Source organism: Haliaeetus albicilla, chromosome 12 (assembly GCF_947461875.1).
Source record: "Haliaeetus albicilla chromosome 12, bHalAlb1.1, whole genome shotgun sequence".
Taxonomy (NCBI): domain Eukaryota; kingdom Metazoa; phylum Chordata; class Aves; order Accipitriformes; family Accipitridae; genus Haliaeetus; species Haliaeetus albicilla.
The window spans coordinates 12,341,104-12,360,973 of record NC_091494.1 but is presented as its reverse complement, the minus strand read 5'-3'; the positions used below and the strand labels follow the sequence as shown (position 1 = coordinate 12,360,973).

General features: G+C 36.7%; 1 protein-coding gene across 2 annotated transcripts in view; it reads right to left on the bottom strand.

The window, feature by feature from the left end:
• MYO1E (myosin IE) overlaps positions 1-19,870 on the bottom strand; it is a 98,147-nt gene that overhangs the window by 41,178 nt on the left and 37,099 nt on the right. For both annotated transcript variants that reach the window (XR_011327055.1, XM_069798101.1), the window contains exons 3-12: positions 18,537-18,626; positions 17,585-17,679; positions 11,966-12,053; positions 10,211-10,300; positions 9,118-9,249; positions 7,559-7,693; positions 6,250-6,382; positions 2,561-2,757; positions 887-967; positions 401-487 (exon numbers count right to left, since the gene is read on the bottom strand). Coding sequence is in view for 1 of the 2 variants with exons in the window: in XM_069798101.1 (XP_069654202.1) it covers positions 401-487; positions 887-967; positions 2,561-2,757; positions 6,250-6,382; positions 7,559-7,693; positions 9,118-9,249; positions 10,211-10,300; positions 11,966-12,053; positions 17,585-17,679; positions 18,537-18,626 (1,128 nt within the window). In the remaining variant the exon portion in view is untranslated. The remainder of the gene's footprint in view (positions 1-400; positions 488-886; positions 968-2,560; positions 2,758-6,249; positions 6,383-7,558; positions 7,694-9,117; positions 9,250-10,210; positions 10,301-11,965; positions 12,054-17,584; positions 17,680-18,536; positions 18,627-19,870) is intronic.

Below are 19,870 nucleotides of genomic sequence, written 5' to 3'. Positions count from 1 at the left end.
ATATATTAAAAAAAAAAAAAAGGGCATGGAGGAAATTTAAGAAAAGTATTCCCATTTAACTGTGTGTCATGTCCAACAAAAGCACAGGGATAGAACCAGCCTGTAGTTTTCCATTTCTGTCAATGAGTCAGAATATGCAGCACGTCTGGGCAGGGTCATATGACTGCATTAGTACACCATATGATGGACTCACTTCTGTACCACTGTATCAGAGAATAAATGTCTGTAGCTGATGTGGTTTATGGTTTTAGGGTTAGCCAACAACAAAGTGGTTTTTTTTCCTTTGTCTTGCTTAACAAGGCAAATTTTATTGTTAGCAGATGATGAAACCTCAATTTTTCTACCAATTGAAAAAACAATAGCTCATTTATGAATTCAAAAGTAATAAATGTCTGTTTACCTGTTCTGCCTTCAGTGTCAGTTCAATAAAAATCTGCTGTAGTTTTTCATTAACAAAGTTGATGCAGAACTGTTCAAAACCATTTTTCTATAGAAACGGAAACAATTTAAAAATTAGTCTCCTGCTTCATATACAATAATTCTTAGTTCTTGTGCTGGCAATAAGCTTCAAAGAAACACTGGCAATGATGGATGGGTTGCTGACTTTATAGACATTCCGTGTAATCTCAGATTTTTAATTTTTTTATTTTTTATTTTTTTTTAAGATCAATGACCTAGTTTCTTTGAAGTTTCTTCAATGCTTCATGTTTCTTAAGCGAGACATTACCAGTGAGAACTCAATGTCCAGGAAGCTGGGTTGGGGTTCTTTTTTCTTTTATTCTGGCCACAGGATTTGTTTTTTTCTGGTTTGGATTTTTTCCCCTCTAAATAACAAAAACTCTCCCAGGTCAGATCAGCTCAAACTCTGAATATTACACTGCCTTACCTGGAATATTTCAAAGCCATAAATGTCAAGGACACCAATGTTATATTCTTCATGGTCCTTCTCCATAGCCTTATTAATAGACTAATAAAACAGAAACAAAATGTAAAACAAAGTGTAGTTTATATATTGAAAAGATATATTAAAATCCTTAAAACTTTACATAAAAATATTGGGTTTCTTCAAAAGAAGATATTTGAATGGAATACAAATATACATAATAGGGTATTCTACTTTCACTTTTTAATAAAGTGTTATTAACAGCTAGGAAATGAACAGTATATTATCCTGCTTTCCCGGTTAGTGAGCCTTTGGATCTATTGTTTGCAAAAATCTTTCCCCTTTGGTGTAAGTGGCTCAGTTAAAGAAAAGGAGCCAACAAAAAAAGAACGGCTTTAATTCTGATATTTGATGCATTTTGCAGATGGTACCATGAATATTTTCACCTATTTCTGTATTCCCCTACTTTGCAGTGTCAGTGCTGGTACAGGCATATAGTGGGAATTACAAAGCTGTCACGATGAGGGAGGCTTCTGAGACACTAGCAGTGCCACCACAGAGGAGAATTCTGCTTCATCTAGCGAGCATCTGTGGCCAAAGGTAAGGTTTCTATCCCACCAATCCAGCCGAGGGCCTCATTCTGAACAAGAGAGTACTTTAGCGTGGAGAATGGAATTTGACCATTTGCTCAAATGCCACAACATCGGGATGCTGAAGGGGTTCTTTGCAGGAGAGTGGGGTAAGACAGCAGGGGACCATAACCCACTAACTCTGCTCATCTGAAAATGCTCAACTATGTAGAAGAAAGTAAGTCTCGGAGAAGTATGGATGCTGACAAGAAGATGTCAGAATATCATAGGAGACAGTTGTGGCAGGAGATTGAGCAAATGTAGTGCTGAAAGCACTGCTCATTTTCTTCAAAGGAAGTGTAGCATTTGTGATATCACTGCCTTGTATTTGATGTCTGTGGTCATGCTCCCACTGCACTGCTGTCCTGGTTTCAGCTGGGATAGAGTTGATTTTCTTCCGAGTAGCTGGTATAGTGTTATGTTTTGGATTTAGTAGGAAAATAATGTTGATAACACACTGATGTTTTCCGTTGTTGCTAAGTAGTATTTATACTAAGTCAAGGACTTTCCAGCTTCTCATGCCAAGCCAGCAAGAAGGCTGGAGGGGCACGAGAAGTTGGGAGGGGACGCAGCCAGGACAGCTAACCCAAACTGGCCAAAGGGATATTCCATACCATGTGATGTCACGCCCAGTATATAAACTGGGGGAAGGCTGCCCAGGAGCCACTGCTCAGGGACTGGCTGGGCATCGGTCAGCAAGTGGTGAGCAATTGCATTGTGTATTGCTTCTTTTGTATAATCTAATTCCTTTATTATTATTATCATCATCATCATTTTCCTTTTCTGTCCTATTAAACTGTTCTTATCTCAACCCACAAGTTTTACTCCCCCACCACACTGGGTGGGGAGCAGTGATCGAGCGGCTGCGTGGTGCTCAGCTGCTGGCTGGGGTTAAACCATGACAACTGCTCAGTGCTCCTGCTAAAGTTTAGGCGAAGAAACGTACTGGGTGAAAGAAATGACAGACAAGAAAAGCACTGCAAGGAACATTCCTAGTGTACTTGTACTTGTTTTGATTTTTCAGTAGAATCAATCAAATCCAACTTACATCCACCAAGTAATCAAAAACACGGGAATGAAGGGCCTTGGCCAGTGCATCCCTGGTGTAGCAGGCTTGTTCCACGTTTAACGTTACATTAATGGACTCAGATTTGCCTCCCCACTTGCTGTCCATCTGTCTGCTGGTCAGTTTTTCCTTTAGGCGGTCCTGGTTGATTCCCAGGAGAAATGCAGGGAAAGCCAAAACTGCAAGAAAGATTGGGGTTGCTGGATTATGACTTACAGACTAAACCAATAAATAATGAAGGGGGAAAAAAATCAGCTGTATCTCTAATAACAATCAGCAGTAATAAACCTTATGGGGCACGCAGCGTAAAAAGAAAAACAGGGATTTATGTCTTTAAAATTTCCCTAAGCCCCCCAAAGACATTTTCAACTCTTTACTTACATGGATTTCAATTAAGACAAACCACCTTCAAGTAAAATAGTCAGCTATTTCTGTACCTTCAGTCCTTCAAACATGAAAGCTGGCTTAAGTCATAGTTTTGAACTATGTGGTTCAAATCACTCTTGGAGGAGATGGAAATAAAACATAGAGCTCACACATTAAATAAAACTGACACCATTGAAAATTCTTTGTAAAAACATGAAACGTTTAAAATATGATAAGGAACATGCTATCTGCTTCCTAATATTCTTTCCCTTTCTTCTTCTAAGTTAGGATATTGCAAATAGTTTTCAATTGCCTTGCCATTTATTTGGTTTTGTTTTTTTAACCCCTTATTCTGGATGTCCTTCACAAATTCTGGTTTCCCTTGTTTAAAAGTAAAGCAGAAAAACACATCTGTGCAGTAAGCAGCCACAAGTCTAGTATATTCTTTGCATTTGTAGCACATGGTGCACGTTAGCTGCAGGTGTCATACACCTTAAGGAATGGAAAAAGAGAAATGGCTTGAAAACATATGGAAATAGCTCCCAAGGGCAGCTCTTGGACTTGGTACTGCACCTCCACTAAACCACATAATCCTCTAAGAGTGTTTCCTCCATGTTCCTTTGCTTTTAGATCTACTTTACTGGTGTGAGGAGGATGTAAAATAATCACTAAGGCAGCAGCCACTTGTGCTTTACACATCTGTAACATCACAGCATGATTTCACTAAACCCTTCAGTGCATTAATCCAAAACTATTTTTAAAACTGCTAATAACTGCCAGCTTTCTGAAATCTGATTTATTACCACCAGCAACCTGATTAAACTTACCCTAGGGTACTAGAAACCACACAACTAACCAAAGTTGAGTCACTGGCAACATCTCTGGTAACTCACTGAGAACTCAAGTTGAAGAGCACATGAAAAGGTCAAACATCATATGCTTTAAAATGGAAAAGAATGTAGGTAATCATAGACCGAATATTCTGGTATCTTTATGGTATATATGAGCATAAGTATTTAGTTAATACTACTGTAAGAATTTATGAAGATAGTATAATGGTAAGAACCACCATGCGTATCTCAAACTCTTCCTTCACAGTGCTAATGATTTACTGTAAAGGAAGAGCTGGACATGACTTGATATAACTTCACATTCTTAAGATGCCTGATTATTTTCCCTGGTTAGGGACCATAGAGTTACCATCTAGAAATTACTATAAAGCAGTATATGCATGTAATTGAAAAAATAATCCTCAAAGAGTAATCAATAGCTTTCTGTGGAATAGTTTTAAATACAATCTGTGAAGAAAAGCTGAAAAAGACTAGGTTCGCTTCATCAGTTTTCAGAAAGTGTAAAATAAATCTTTCAATACAATGCAAGCATAAAGAGGGATGGTTTAAATTGTTTTCTGCCATCCAGGAGAGAACAAGTAGTATTTGGCATGATTTGCAACATGGAAGATTTAGGATAAATAATGAGAACATTTTTTTCAACTATTAATATAATCAAGCACTGTAACAGATAGTAATCATTGGCAATTTTAAAGAAGTACTTGTCTAAATGTCTGTCAAGAATGGCCTGTATAGATTTGATTCTGACTCAGAGTAAGAGTAGAGGTTTTGGTGTCTTGAAGAATGGCCTTTGCATGTTTTTCTGCAGTTGGCTATATAATAACAAGAACACTATTGACCAAATTCTTAAACTTTTTATTATTTCAGACTTACACAAAGCATGACTTGTCAGTGGTCTTTCATTGTGTTTTATCTTTTGTGGCTATCCAGGCTATAAATGCTTTACTATTTAGTTGGCTAGGACAAACACTAAACTGAGAAGAGGATTAATGGAAAGAGAAATGAACCCAACTTTCAACTTCATAATGCAGGAATTGTACTAGACATTGCTACTTCTTCTCCGGCTTCTTTAAAATGCAGTATGTTTATGAATAAGTTCTATATTCATTCTGTCTGCTGATTTTTTCAATGTATTATTCATACAGAACTTCTGTATTTATATCCCAGTGAGCAAGAGAAATATGGTGCACATGGCTCATCATAGAAATACATTCACATTTACCAACTTAGTTTCAACTCACGTCTTTTCGGTTTGTTACTTTCTGATACAACACACTGTATCTATCATCTCATCTGGCAATTAAATGTCTTGATTTCGTTGAAAGATTTAATACTGTGATTTACATGGAAGCACAGTAGCTCATTTGGAATTGTAAGGCATATGAAAAATCCAATACTTTTCTTTGGATGTATAAAACGCCACAAAATGTTTTTCTTTGGGTTCACTTACTATTGTCTCAAATTAAAAAATTAAGGTAAAAAATTAGTAATTTTTCTTTCCCAATTTCTTAAAACAAATAGCAGACTACTAACAAAGTTGAGTGGGAACTTGACTACACAAAGATACTTTATTCATATTTAACTTACCTAAACCTAAACAAATGCAGTTTTCCTAAACATAAGGACCATTCTGAAATAAGAGTTATGAGAACAGATAGATATAAGCTACTACATAGGTTGCGCTTATCTACTCTGTCCTTAAACTGTCGAAGTAGTATAAAATCAACATTAGATGCAAGATATAAATCATGACAAAAATATTTAAAACTCGAGATCCAATAATCTTTCAAGATCTTGCTGATGTGGGCCTAGCTGATACAAAACAGTAGCATGAGGTGAAGGATACAAGGACAGTGCATTGTGGATAAGGATATAATAAGGAAAGAGTTACACAGTAGAGGTACCTAATACTGAAGTACAGGTTGAGAAATTTGAGACAGGGAACATAACTGTAGCATGTAAATTCTGCATTTCAATTCAACCCTGAATTTGTTTTCAAGGCATCTCTTCTGGATGCATGTACATACATATATGCCTGAGTACCTGAGACTAGGGATACTCCACAAGTTGGTAGCTGCTTTCACATGGCAATGAGGTCAGACAAATCACAAAAGAAACAGGTGTTTTTATGAATGTGTGCTAATGCATTGACAGGAGCAGAGTTCAAGTTTGCTTGAAATTGTTTCTCACAATTTCTATTCTTTCATATTCAAGGGCTGGAAAAGGATTTCTTAAATTCAAAATGCAAAACTGCATTCCTGTTAAGTCAGTGGCATTGTAAAAGACAAAACAGCCTCAGTACCATTGGTTTTGGAAAAGAATCTAAATTAGCAGCCTCGCACTACAAGAAATGATACACTGTGTTTGGATAAGCAGCTCAAGATTGCAGTTCACCTTATGCCATCTGGGTTGCAGCCCCCTGCTAACTCTCTAACAGTTTCGAGAGGTACTTACACTCCTCACTCTCCACTGCTGCATAGTTGCCAACTTCTTTGAAACTGATGTTTCCCAAATGCAGTATTCCTGCCACTATCTGCAGCACCAATGCCTGTTCCTCTGCAAAGATCCCAATCACACTCATCGCATGCTGGGAAGAAAAAGAAAAAAAAAATTGGATCAGTCAAAGAATCCATTCAGTGACTCTTGTCATAGAAGTCCTTTTAAAATTTTGATGTTAAAAATTTGAGTTTTTCAAAACAGTTCAAATACCTAAGGCAATTTCATTACAGCCTGCACTGAAGTTTCAAAAGGTACCAGATGTCCTATTTCAGCATTTTTGTATTTTTTTTAATTTAAATACAGAAGCATCCACACTGTTTAAAAGATGTGTTAGCAAAATAAACTCTGGAAAAATTGAAGTTACTTTAAAAAAAAGTGCCTGCTCATAAGTGTCACACTAAAAATAGTCTCATTGCAAAATGGGAAACAATGAACTTAAGAGACAGTGGTTTTATTCCTTCTACACAGACAGCTTATCCACTGAGACTAAGAACTGTGAAGCTGTACTGAATGACTCTAAAAAGCAGCACAGTCTGTCTGGCTCAGGCTGTGAATTTCAGCCACTTACTAGAAAATAATCCACAACAGTGGGTTTTGGAGTCTAGAGGACATGGTAACTTACAGAATATCTTCTCAACTGACTGTTTTTCTAAAATACCAAATTAGCTAGAATACAACAGTAACAATTTTTTTTTTAGGCCTTTAAATGTGCTACATATATAAATAAGAAGATGTGTTAATATGCTTATTTTAAATAGTAAACTTCTAGTAACAGAAGATCAGCAAGTTGTCATGACTCGCATAAAGGTCACAGCACTAGATAAAGATCCCTGATCTATGCTTTCTAAGGCCCCTTCTCCAGCCTTTCAGCTGCACTGTTTTAAGTAGGCATGGAAGATCAGTCACCACTAAGAATTCAGCTAAAATAGGGCGCTCTTATATTTTCTTCTAATGGAAGTTCCTCACTGTGTTTGCATTTCCCATTTTTCATACTGCAGATTATCTGCCCTCAATTAAATGTCATTGCACCCTTCTGAAAAACAACAAACAGAAAACAAAACACCTTTCTGTAAAAAGAATCTATCTTCGCAGGATTGTTAGGCTGCAACACAGGACCTCCTCCTCAGTGTAAAATATAATTAAAATAACTTACATCTACATTAATTTCTCATTCCCACATTAATACACCAATGTCTTTGCTACAAATGGACAGTGAAATGAACATACATCCACCACTATTCAAATCATAGAGTAAAAAACTCACCAATGTTTCTTGGAAATCCAATTTGTCATTGATATCATCGACTTTGTAGGACCCAGAGAGACTCAGATAGTAATAGTAGTCCATACTGGTAATGCCAAGACTGCTTTTTTGTTCTGAGGAGGCCCCTTCAATTAGCTGCAGAATAAAAATCACCAAATTAGGTATCACACAACAATCTTCAGCAGAGACGAGGCAGGTCGGAAACAGGTGACTGAGCCTGAAATTACTGGGAGAGATATGGCTAGTGCTGTGCCAGGTATGTATCCTTCCTGTATTTTGTTAATTGTTTAACCCAAAAGACCAGATTCTCATTCCCATTCCCATGAATGGTTTAGTTCTAACTTCCACATGTAATAAAAAGCAAAAACTGCGACTGACTTAAATGCCTTCCATTACCTTTACCTCATGAAGGCAAAGCAGGTTTTCCAGTCTTCAATGTATTATCTAAATCCTCAGGAGCAATGTGTTTTCCATGCCTACTGAAAGATAGGCAGAGTTGAAAAAACACATCAAGAAAGCATTATTTGTGACTCTAATTGTGAGGCCAAGTATCCTTTATGCCCATTATGTGAAGCCAGTTTTGAACTGCTCCAATACTATGTTGATTTGAAGCATGGCTCAAGTCACACCACTTTGCATCATTTAGGCCAACAGGGCTGATAATAAATAACACAGTACTTAAAAAACGGTTCCTGTACTTTCTGCGATGCCAGAGGAGAGGTCCCTTAGACCTATGTAAAGTCCACGCAGTTATGCACAGACATGGCTGCAATAGGAAGGAATGAACAAACTAATCTCAGAAGATAATAGTCAAAACCTTCCTCTTAACTCCCGTGTCAAAAAGCCTCCCCAAGCCACAGAGGAAAATCAGCAGGACAGTGCAAATTGTTCATATCCCTCAGAAGAGGAGAAGGCACAGCTCCTGGAGCAATTCCAGCTCCAACTCAGCTTTCCATCCTGGCAATGGCACTTCAACTTTATGTGAAGCTGCTTACAGTCACTTACAATGCACTGTCTTTACTCTAGTTTTGTAGAGCTTGATCAACAGCACTTCAGCAGATAAGGAACTCGCATGTCAAGGACCAGTGAAGGCCAGAAGAGCCTTTTGAAACACAAAAAAAGTGGGGATGATTCAACAAATAGATATTATCCTAAATGTCCTAGAAAACAACTGAGAATCAAATCTCTCTTTCACAGTTGTGCTATGGAATTCCACAGCAGAAGGTATAATTACACAGGCCAGTTTAAAAAGAAATCTGTTGGAAAGTTCTCATTTTCTATTATATTCTACTGGACTTTTCCATATGGGAGTTCACAGTGAATTTCCAAGCAAGGCCTTTGAAATATTGAAGTACTTTTGCTCTGGAGCTGAAAGGCAGCTAAGTAGGTCTATGTTAGATGGTGTCTTAACAAGCTATCAAGTTTCCCAGTGATATCCAGATTACCTTCTTGAGTGCGCATTCAGTAATCTCACTGTGTTGAGAACGACTTTTCAATCAAGAGGAAAAACTGGTCCTAGTTATTTTAAATAACTTAGAAAGGACCTATACACTTCTGACCTGGTAAAAAATGTGAAAACTCCTCTCTCCAGGATTCCTCATTACAACTCGAGATTTTTCCAGTAGGAAGTTGGAGATTTTCCCTCCATCTGGTTCTCCACCTGGGCTAAACTGGATTTCAAAGTATTTCCCCTGTAATAAATAAATAAAGCTGTTGAATGATTAGTAAATACAGATCTGAAATCATGCACTTGTACTGTACCTCAAGGAAGGTTACCAGGATATTTCATCTTTATGGATGCAGTGACACAGCTGCCTCGAGGTATAACCTAAGCTTAGATTCTTGAACTATCATATATCTTTCTTTCTGCATTTACACAGCGCTAGACTTGGGATAATACGTCATGTGTTAATGCAAATGTAGAGAGGAATTCAGTGGCTTCTTTCCTCTGCTGAGACTCTTGCTTAGTATAAAGGAAACCATAAGGCTCACCTATACGGGTAGTAAATTTAACAGATTTATGACCAACAGCAAACATAGCATTCTGGTTGGAAGCAAGGTAAAGCAATTATCTTTTTCTCTCAGGGAGACATTAATTGCATTAACACTCACCTTGGCTGAGGAACAAATCTCAAATTTGTAAAGCTTATGTGTAACTTTTAAAAACAGAACCTACAGTATGTTAGCTAGTGAACAGTCATTTCACAATATTATCTTGAGTATTTTATAACGACAGACTGAAAATAATTCCTGCCTTACTTTCTGTACATATTAATAAAGGCATTTCCAATCAAACAACTCTAAAGATGGTTTAATCTGTTTTTCAAAAAGCTATCAAAGTATTTTGGTTTAAACATGTATTACTGCATATATTTTGCTGATACTGGCCAGTTTGTTGCTGATAAGTTATTTGCTTGCTAACTGAACATTTTATAAATTGTGACCAGTACATATTGTAAGAGAAACAAATGCACAACCTATACAGAATGAAATAAAGGCCTCTCAACATATACTTTGTGTTTTAAAACACACTTTATAACTTATTTAGATTTACCTCATTTGTAGCCAATTTATATTATAGTCCTGAATACTGTCTCTGTAACAGCACAGAAGTCGGAAGAATAAAGTAATCTCTAAGGTAGAGGGACTTACAAATCTGCTGGAGTTGTTGTTCCGTACAGTTTTTGCATTCCCAAAGGCCTCCAGTAAAGGGTTGGACTGTAGAATAATATCTTTAACATGCTAAAATTTTAGGAAATGAGAGAAATACAGATTCAGAAATAGACATTTTTAAAGTTCTTACAGATTTTCTAGAAAACCATGACATCTAAATTATATATTAAAAAAGCAAGAAAGACTGCATCTGTAAGAAATCCTCTTGATCAGACAAGGAATAGAAACTAAGCATTTTTTTTTCCCTCACAGCTTCTAGTTCCTATTTTTTGAAGAAAATCCTACAAAATTGAACAAAACACCTGAGGCTAAAATCTAGTCCTTCTGTTCAATGTTCTGCCAAGCAACACAGCCAATAAATTGATCTGGGTTTTTAATCGTCTTGATTTTAAACAATTTCCTTCTTACACATGAGCACTTAAATCTTTTTGGAGGGTCTGGAACCACAACCAATGAAGTCAGAGCAGCATGAAATTTAGGAATCTGCAAGTGCTTCAGCAACCTGTTTTGGGATCAATGATGCTGCTATCTAGCTGTCTTAGAAAGCAACTGAAGTGTGTTACTACTGTGTCTTTATCTGATCCTAGGAGTTGGAAGTATGGACAAGATATTAGCTTTTGAACAAACCCAATGCATGCTGGATTGTGAAGAGAAGACTGAATTTTGTTTCAAAAGAAATGCTCAAGGCAACTTACCAACTTCGTCAACTGTTACTCTGTAATCACTAAGAATATTTTTAATTTTGTACAAAAAGCTGGAATCTTTTAAATAACACAAAATATTTACTTACAAATTATGATTATATTTATTCCAAAAATAACATAATGCATACTTTATCTGGATCACTTTCTTGTCTACCGAATTATTCTCTGCAATGTTCCCTGTATCACTGTTGTGCAAAACTAAGCAGAAAGAACATACTCAACATCAGAGACTGCAATAAAGCAAAAAAATAACAGTAAGCACTCAAAAAGAGTGGACTAGTAAAAGCAGCTACTACCTATCTACCACTGCCTGTCAGTGAATGACATTGTACATCATTAAGGGAATTTTTATGGCTAATTCGCTCAATTAGCTTTAGTTAATAGGTTTCGATAGATAGAGCAGACATTAATAGTATAGGTATCAACAAAAGCAACTATTTGTTGTTTCAGCTAGCTTTCAGATACTCTAATTTTGACTAGATAACCTCATAAAGCAAGATGATGTTCCTGCTGTTGGCTCTCTGATGTATGCATACAAATAAGAGATTTAATGGAAGTAATAAAAACCTGAAAAGCCAGTTCCATTTTCAACAGAATGCCAACACAAGAGGAACAAGACCCCACACAACTACTATAAGGAGATCAGTTGTTGTTCTTAATCTGGTTAAGAACAATAATTAAAGTACCTTTTACCCCTTAACTTAAAAAAAAAACCAAAACGCTTGTAGACATAATTCAGCGTGAGAGCTGCAAAACTTTTAGCACAGATGATTCTGTGTCTGTGGATTTCCCTCATATGGCTCCCATCACACAGGCAGCCCAGGAATCTGCAAGCAAGCAGTTCACTCTCCACTTCAGTTGTGTCTCTGTTGTTGAGGGCTTGTATGTATTTCTAGCTGCTCACCCACAAGCTGCTTTGGTAGAGTGCCTCTTGGCTGCCAGTGTCTACCAAGACATACCTTTGTCATTCTACCTCTGAAGTAAAGTTTAGACTGTGCTTATGCTTCAGTATTACTTTATATCAACTCACCTGTACTTTAGGGCCACCTCCTGAAATTTTCGAGATATAACTCATGATATATTTAGCAGCTACAGTCTTTCCAGCACCACTTTCCCCACTATGAAAAAAGGAACACAAAAATGTACCTGTTAGTTTTTAAATAACTCTAGAATAGAGTAATTCAAGGTTTATCTTGTACAACCAAGACTAGGTACCTTAACAATGAATAATAAATAATATACACCATATTTACATCGGGTAAGCTGGTAATATATAGACTATGATATAGTATTGTAGCATGCTACTTGTATATGTTTGTGAATAAATAATTTTGAATACATCATCTTGCATGCACACCAGAATCTCTATGGGACTTCAAAGTCAGAAAACTATGTAAACTGAGAAATAAATATGCTTAAACCAAGATGCTCAAAAGAGAACAAGTGAGTTAAGAACTCAATTCCCATCTAAATTTAGTGGGACTTCAGATCTTAACACAAAAACTCATTCGAAAATCCAAACTTTGAATGGCATGCCAGATACCTACTTCATTGCAGAAGTCTTTTGTTTTAGGTGTTCCTGAATGAAATAATGCGACATTATTAATCACATCCTGAATGACGGAAGAACTACCTTCCTGTTCCTATGCTTCTTGACACAGGGTACAAGAAGTCTTAATATTCCATACTAGCTTTCACAATTCCTTCCTTCCATTATAATATTTCATTTGAACTGTGAATAATGCTTACAACATCAGTAGATTTGCCTTCTCGTGATTAGTAAGCTTCTCAAGAGGGAAAGAAGATTGGTATGCTAGACAATCCAACCTCATGCTTTATTTCATACCTTAAAACTAACTTCATTTCAACAGAATTCCCCCAGACTTACATAAATGTTGGTGCAAGTCAGCTTTGACCTTAATGAATTTACCCTGACCTGGACAACTATACTAATACCAAAATATAACACACGGATGTTGGTTCAATGTCATAAAGATATCTGAAATATTTTTTTTCTTGTGTGAAAGTCTTTGCTATCTTTAAGCTCCTGAATAATTTCAGTGAATGTTGTTGACTCTTCTACCCTGCGCTTACTTGTTCCTGGATATAGATCAAATGCGTATCTTTTCCTGCATAAATTTTAGCTACGTTTGCCAGAGAAACATCAGCATGTCCTGCACAGGAAAAGGACTTGCTGAGAATGTCAACTCAGAGCTCCTTATCGGCAGGAGTAATGGAGACATGTCCAAAGGTTTAATTCTGAAAAGGCTCCCCAAACTGCCAAGCTGCAAATAACATTTTACATCTTTAAAGCTTCCAAACAGTACAGAAATATTTAAAGGCTTTTTGTTTTTTTTTTCTCCCCAGAAACGTTTTCATGCTTTTGTCTTCTCCTGACTGCAGTTTTACAGATCAAACAGGAAACTTGAAAAGGTGAAAAAATACTTCATCATCTCATCTGTGAAGTGTGTACCATGATTTTTATTATTTTGAGTCATCGAGAAGAAAGCCTGTATTACTGGCATCTACTACATTCACAGGGACAGACAGAGTTTGCTGGATGGCAAACTGTATTTAGAAGTTCAAATCAGGAATAGTTTGATAATTAAAATAACATTACTTCAAAATCTGCTCACAGTAAATTTGCTCATCCTGTTGTAAAGCAAGACAGACAAACCAATCTAAACAGAATCATACTCTTCAGTTTATATAAGCTGTTTTCAACTGAATACAGAGGAGGATCTGGGGCCAAACACTGAATTAGTTTGATCGGGTATTATTTATCACGCAGTAAAAATGTAACACATTTCTGTAAGATTTTCTTTGATGCATAAATTATCCTTCTCCGTGTTGTTCAAATTAAGTGTGGCTTGTATTTCTCATTCCATAGTATCTGCCACGAAAATTGACCTGGAGGAATATAGTTCCATGTTATTGTTACTCCCTGTTTTGATGTACGTGGTCCTTTATATTAAATTAATTTGGCCAAAAGACTGCCTTTTAGAGTTTGCTTTAGATTTATGCATGCATACACTTTTTTTCAGCTTTATGCTTTTATTGATCAGAGACCAGTAAATTGCTCCAATTAAACTAGAATAAAACAGGATGGATGATGCATTATTTATGAATCGAAGTAACTTTATCTGCTGGGATGGTATCTTGCCCCCCGTAAAGCTCAGGTAGTTAACTGTAACAGGGAAATTGTGGCATTCCTGCCAAATGATTCTCATACAGAAGCTTTTTCACATATATCTTACTGCTCTGCTGCTATTAAAACTATTTTAAGAAGATGTAAGAATAATTTTCTAGCTTGGTAGTTTTAAGTATGCTGGAAGTACAGAGGTTTTTAAAGGTTGAAAAAATTATTATAATGGTTTCAAGTAAGTGGATTGTGGTACTGGCAATTTTCTCAGAGACTTTTCTTACTAGCACTATTTGCTACTTCAGAAAAGTGACATTTTGTTCAGCAAAGTCAATTAACACTTAGCTGAAATTGTAATAAGACTACAAATGCAGAGGGAAAATTTTTTGCTCCTTCCTTCCTTCCCAGAGGAAATATAATCAGTGAGTAGAGAAGCCAGATCCAATACACAGCCTCATCCTTCTCTCTAAAATTAATTTTCTAAGTGACATTTAATACACTATCCCTGGCTGCAGAACAATACAAGTAATACCTATCTACATCATCAGGACAATGTAAAAAATTTAATGACAAATATTTATAAAGAACTCTTGGATCTGCCAGTAAAGACCACTGCGTATGTAAAATACTCTGATGTGTTTGGATAAGCTTTTATTTACACAGAAAATTTACTTTCTCTAACTATGTTCAGAGAAACCTCAGTAGCATAACTTCAGTGAAATATTTTTCCCTTCTGAATCAGAGTTTTTACCTAACTTTTCTTACTGGAGTAGACTTATGTTTCTACCACTTCCTCATTAAAATTCAACCATATTTCCAGTTAGATTCTGTATAGATGTTTTAGAACAATCAGTCATTTGAGTCTTCTGGAAAGTTGAGATACAGAAGCTGACTAGAAATCTCATATTAAATTTTGAACTTAATAGACTTGACATGAGAGACAAGACAGACATGAGTTGTTCACTAAAAACAGCCGGGGTGGTAAATGATCTTTCCATTAACATATATTTGTAGTATTTAAGATGGCTTGTCATCTATAATTAGACATGCGTACATGTAATTTTCTTAACGCACATGCATATGTGCTGCAATTACTCCACTAATGAAACAGGCTTTCCTGGCCCTAGAAAGGTTGTTTGGTAACAGTTTTTCATTTTAAATTAGTATTATCACATAGAAAGATTATTTTTAATTTCTGTACTAGCCTGCTCTGTTCCTTCTGTTCCACCAGGGATTTTCAGTGAAGTCACTCCAAATTCAGACTAGTTGTGAAGCAGAGAAGCAAACTGGCACCTACCTCATAATAACCATAATGTTATCATCACTCGTTTTCCACAGGACAAATTTTTATACCAAAAACTATGGTTCACTGAAATGCAAAGGTTCATTTGAAACTACTTAGGTTCAGCAGACTTCTGTGGAACTGCGGACAGACAGACAGAACTATACCTCAATTTTCTGAGAATCACCAGTTTAGGGGCAGAAACGGTAAAGTCCTTGGCAGCTATTAAGTGAAACTGACGGTGTGGTAGTAGACAGGAAGACAGCTAGAACATTCATTTCACTCAAGAGCTACAGTATCTTGGGCGCTTCTAGTCTGCCACCAATCAGGCATCAGTCTTCCAAAAAAGGAAGACTGAACTCAGGGAACAATTCAGATACATGAGAGACAGGAATATGGGCATTTTGTTTCATATGGCACCATGCTGTAGCCAGGGGCCTGGGAAGAGGGAGGCCCTTAGAAGAAAACAGGTCAGTGTAGCAAACTGTTAACACCTGGTTGACCTTCCTATACATAAAATCAACAGTTTCTACAGAGTTACATACACTTTGCTGATACTAAGAGGGACATACCTACGCACTTTTTCACTGTAACATGTCACCCAGGAAAGCTCTGCCTGGACGACCCCCAGGCATAGATTCAAAGAAAGAAAACAGTGAATGTAACTTTGAAACAATTACTTCTCACAAGGTTTCACAGCAGCTCATCAGTGATAAATTAATATGAAATCTATTTTCACACTGGATCATTCAGTAGGGTACAGGAACACTTGCACATGGAGCACCTCCACATGTGAGACCCGCATACTAAGCCCACTTCTTTATAATACTCCCGGAAACAACATTAAATTAGTAAGTGGCTGGTGCAAGGGCATGTAAACATAAACATCAGTCACCATCCACCATTTCCTTGCAGTTTCCAGCCCAAAGGATGGAGTGCACTAAGCTACAAGGCATCTGACCTGATCCCCCCCGACATCCTGGCCCCTTGGGGCTGTGGCATGGCAGGGCGCACACACACCCCAAGGAAAAGACCAGAGAGGGCGCCCTGGACAAAGAAAACATTCAGTCTTGAAATCTCTCTTTTGTTAAATTCAACAGCAGTTAATTCATAGTGCTGCCTCTCACTATGTTCCACAGAGAAATGACAGAAAGCTAAAGAAAAGCTGTTATTAATAAAATAATGACAGTCTCCCTTCAAATTATTTTTTCTTTTTCTCCTCTTTCTTTTCCCTAGTTCTTGGGAAAGTCTCATAGGTCAGTGGTCACCAAACACTTTTGATCACACACGCCATCATTAAAAAAAAAGTCCGAGCACACACTCCCAATGTATGTATATAATTTATCTATTTATAAATTACATACATCTACTATGGAACATCTAATATTTTCTTCCCGTATCGCAGTGGATTTCACTGCACAGCCCCCGAGATGCACGCACCCCACTCTGGAGACCACTGCCACAGGTAAAGTGCAGTTCCAGGTGCACTACAGTGAACCTCTTAAGTTTTACACATAAGAAGGAAAGTCAGAAGGGGTACAGTGTACCAGCTCAAATATCCTGCAGTTCTTGCTCTCTGCACACTTTCTTTTATCATACACCAACCATAAACCCACAGATGAGAACAAAGTATACCTCTGGACCCAAAACTCACTTTGATTGTGACTTCAGTAATGCATGTCGTTAAAAAAGTTCAGTAATAATTCTACAGTGAATTTCCTCAGCCTTATAATTAGATTAATAGTGAAGACAAAATTAATTTTCCAGTATCTCTCTCCTCCTTTTGTCTCTGACTGAATGCAAGCAAAATGCCAAAAGGAACAAAAGTACATTTATTTTTAACGGGGGGGGGGGGGGGGGGGGGAATAGTACTAAAAACAGAGTATGGTAAATGCAGTCAGAATGTTGGATTTAACAGTATCTGTGGCTGCTATAGTTGTTAATCCATCTCTCTCATGTAGTCATTCAAGCTATTGCAGTTTTGGTGTTGGGCATGAAACTGGCTATGTGAGAGAGATTTCTTGTGGTTAAGCTACCATCAGGATTTCACTGGAAAACAAAAGGGAGGGTCAGAAAGTATTTAGCTATCCTAGAAAACTCCAAAATGTTCAGTGGTCATGGACACAGATTTTTATTGATATAATAAAAAATAAACTTTTCTGCTTCTTGAAGTTAAAACACCAAAGGAAGATGGTAAAATATTTTTTAACAGATCTTTTTCTTACCTAATAATGACACACTGATTTTCTCTGTCAATAATCATGTTTCTGTACATGCAGTCTGCAAGAGCATATATATGTGGTGGGTTTTCATATTGTGCCTAGGAGGGGAAATAGAGAATAATTTTTCAACACAGCTTTAAACAACACAGAAAGAGCAATATATAAATTTTTATTTAAATTGGAAGAATTATTTTCCTGGAAAAACAGTCCTGAATCCTACTTTATACTGAATTTTCCCCAGGAATTTTTTTTTGTTTGTTTAACAAAAACAAACCAAAGTCTCTGGATTTTGTTACTGATCTTTCTCTCATCCATAATTTTCTCCTAAACTATCGTAAACACCCTGTTCTAAAAATGGTCTGTGCTTGAAATATATTACTTGTCCAAGAGAAACTCACATAATTTAAGCCCATTCCACCAGTGGTCATATGCTAACAATAAACTACCTAAACCGCTACACAGAGCCTGGTGCTGTATGTTTCATTTTTAACCACTGAGTCCATTCAAACCAAATGGTTTCCCAAATCTATGGACATGCCCAATGCAAGCAGAGCAGGAAAGTGAATTTTAAGTCCCTAATGTCCTTGTGCTGACTCACTCTTCAAATTATATTTTCAAAAGTGGCATCCAATTTTGGCATCTCCATTTTTTTTTTTATATTGTGCACCACACTTTAAGCATACAATAGCTTAAAAACTGCCTTTGCAGGAGGAGGGACATGTCAAGGAGAGAAACCCGATGTAGATTAGAGTTAATCAGTACAAGTATTTTCTTGAAATACTAATCCTATGTTCCAGGGAATTCAATCTGAAGACTCAATATATGGTAATGGATATCAGCCAAGTTCTTCCAGGCTACCAAAACCCAGAAACAAATGCTTCCAAGAGTTTAACTGTGTGGAATAATGTTTACATGCCCCTGAATACAGCAGTACATTTTAGACTGCTTTACTTACTGCTCCTTGGTACATTTCAATTTCCTTTTCCCCAAAATACGGCATTTGCTTGAAAGGATTCACAGAGATTAATACAGAACCAATATATGTCTGTGTTCAAAAGAAGTTAAGGTAACTACTGTTTCATAAAGTATTATCTTACCACTAGCGACCACCAAATAACTTTCCCATCTATTACATAATACAGCACAGCTTCAAATAATAGTAAAAAACCCACAGTTTTTTATTAACAATTGTTAATAAAAATGAAATTAGCAGGCTTACAAGAATACAAACATATCCTTCAATGGGATACTTTCATATTATCAAAATATTTATTTTAGGACAAGCCAAGTATAGAAACATGTATTAGGGGCCCAAACATGACACACCTTGAATAAAAATACAGAAAGGAAATGGCATATTTAAACTGTTTTACTCTTTGTAACTGAGGAGGTTGTACTGTCAGTATTACAAAAGATTGTTTTGACCTTTGCAGAATATAGTATAGTGACACATTCTGATCTCAGAGAGATAGTGCTGAGCATGCACAGTCAGATGGAAACAGCCACTACTGAGCTAAATTGGACAATTACTCAGCTGCGTGTACTAGTGGGGGAGCTAAGGGATTACGTAATTCAGTATGTGGTGTTATCAGTGTAACTATTAACAGTCCCTAGGAGTCTTATACTGCAGGCTGCCCTTTAAGAAGACACTCAGTTTCAAGCTATTATTAGTCCCAGAAAGCTTTTTTGCAACAATTTGAATGTTAGTATTTCACCATTCTGCATTCAGCTGCACATGTACTTACATTTACAAAATACTTTAGAAATCTTTGGAATTAGAAGTGCAGCATACATATATGAAGCAACTGATCCTACTTTACAGGCAGGACTGGTTCATTGAGCTGGGAGTTAGGAGTGCACCCAAGTCAATGAGTCCAAATGTTGTACTGCAGGCTTCATTTAACAATCTGGAATTGTTCATAGGCAAATTTACTATCTAAGCTTTCTGTACAAAAGTAGGAAAATTAACAGATTTGTCCTGCTGGATTATCTTATGTAAGAATCTGTTATTGTGGTGCCACAGCACAAAATGGTAACATGTTAGAGAAGTATAACTCCGTGACATAATTTCTGTATCGTCGATTTGCAATGCTTTCTTCACACATTTTTTAATTTAATTCAAAGAAGAGTAACAACATCTGGGTCTCAAATATAATAAATCAAGCATTCATTGTATCAGTATAAACATCCAAAGTGACAGTTTTCTGTTGGTAAACAATACCAGCATTTTCTGGGATGATTCAGTAATCTCTATGCAACGTAGCACAGAGAAATGTTCATTCATGGGTG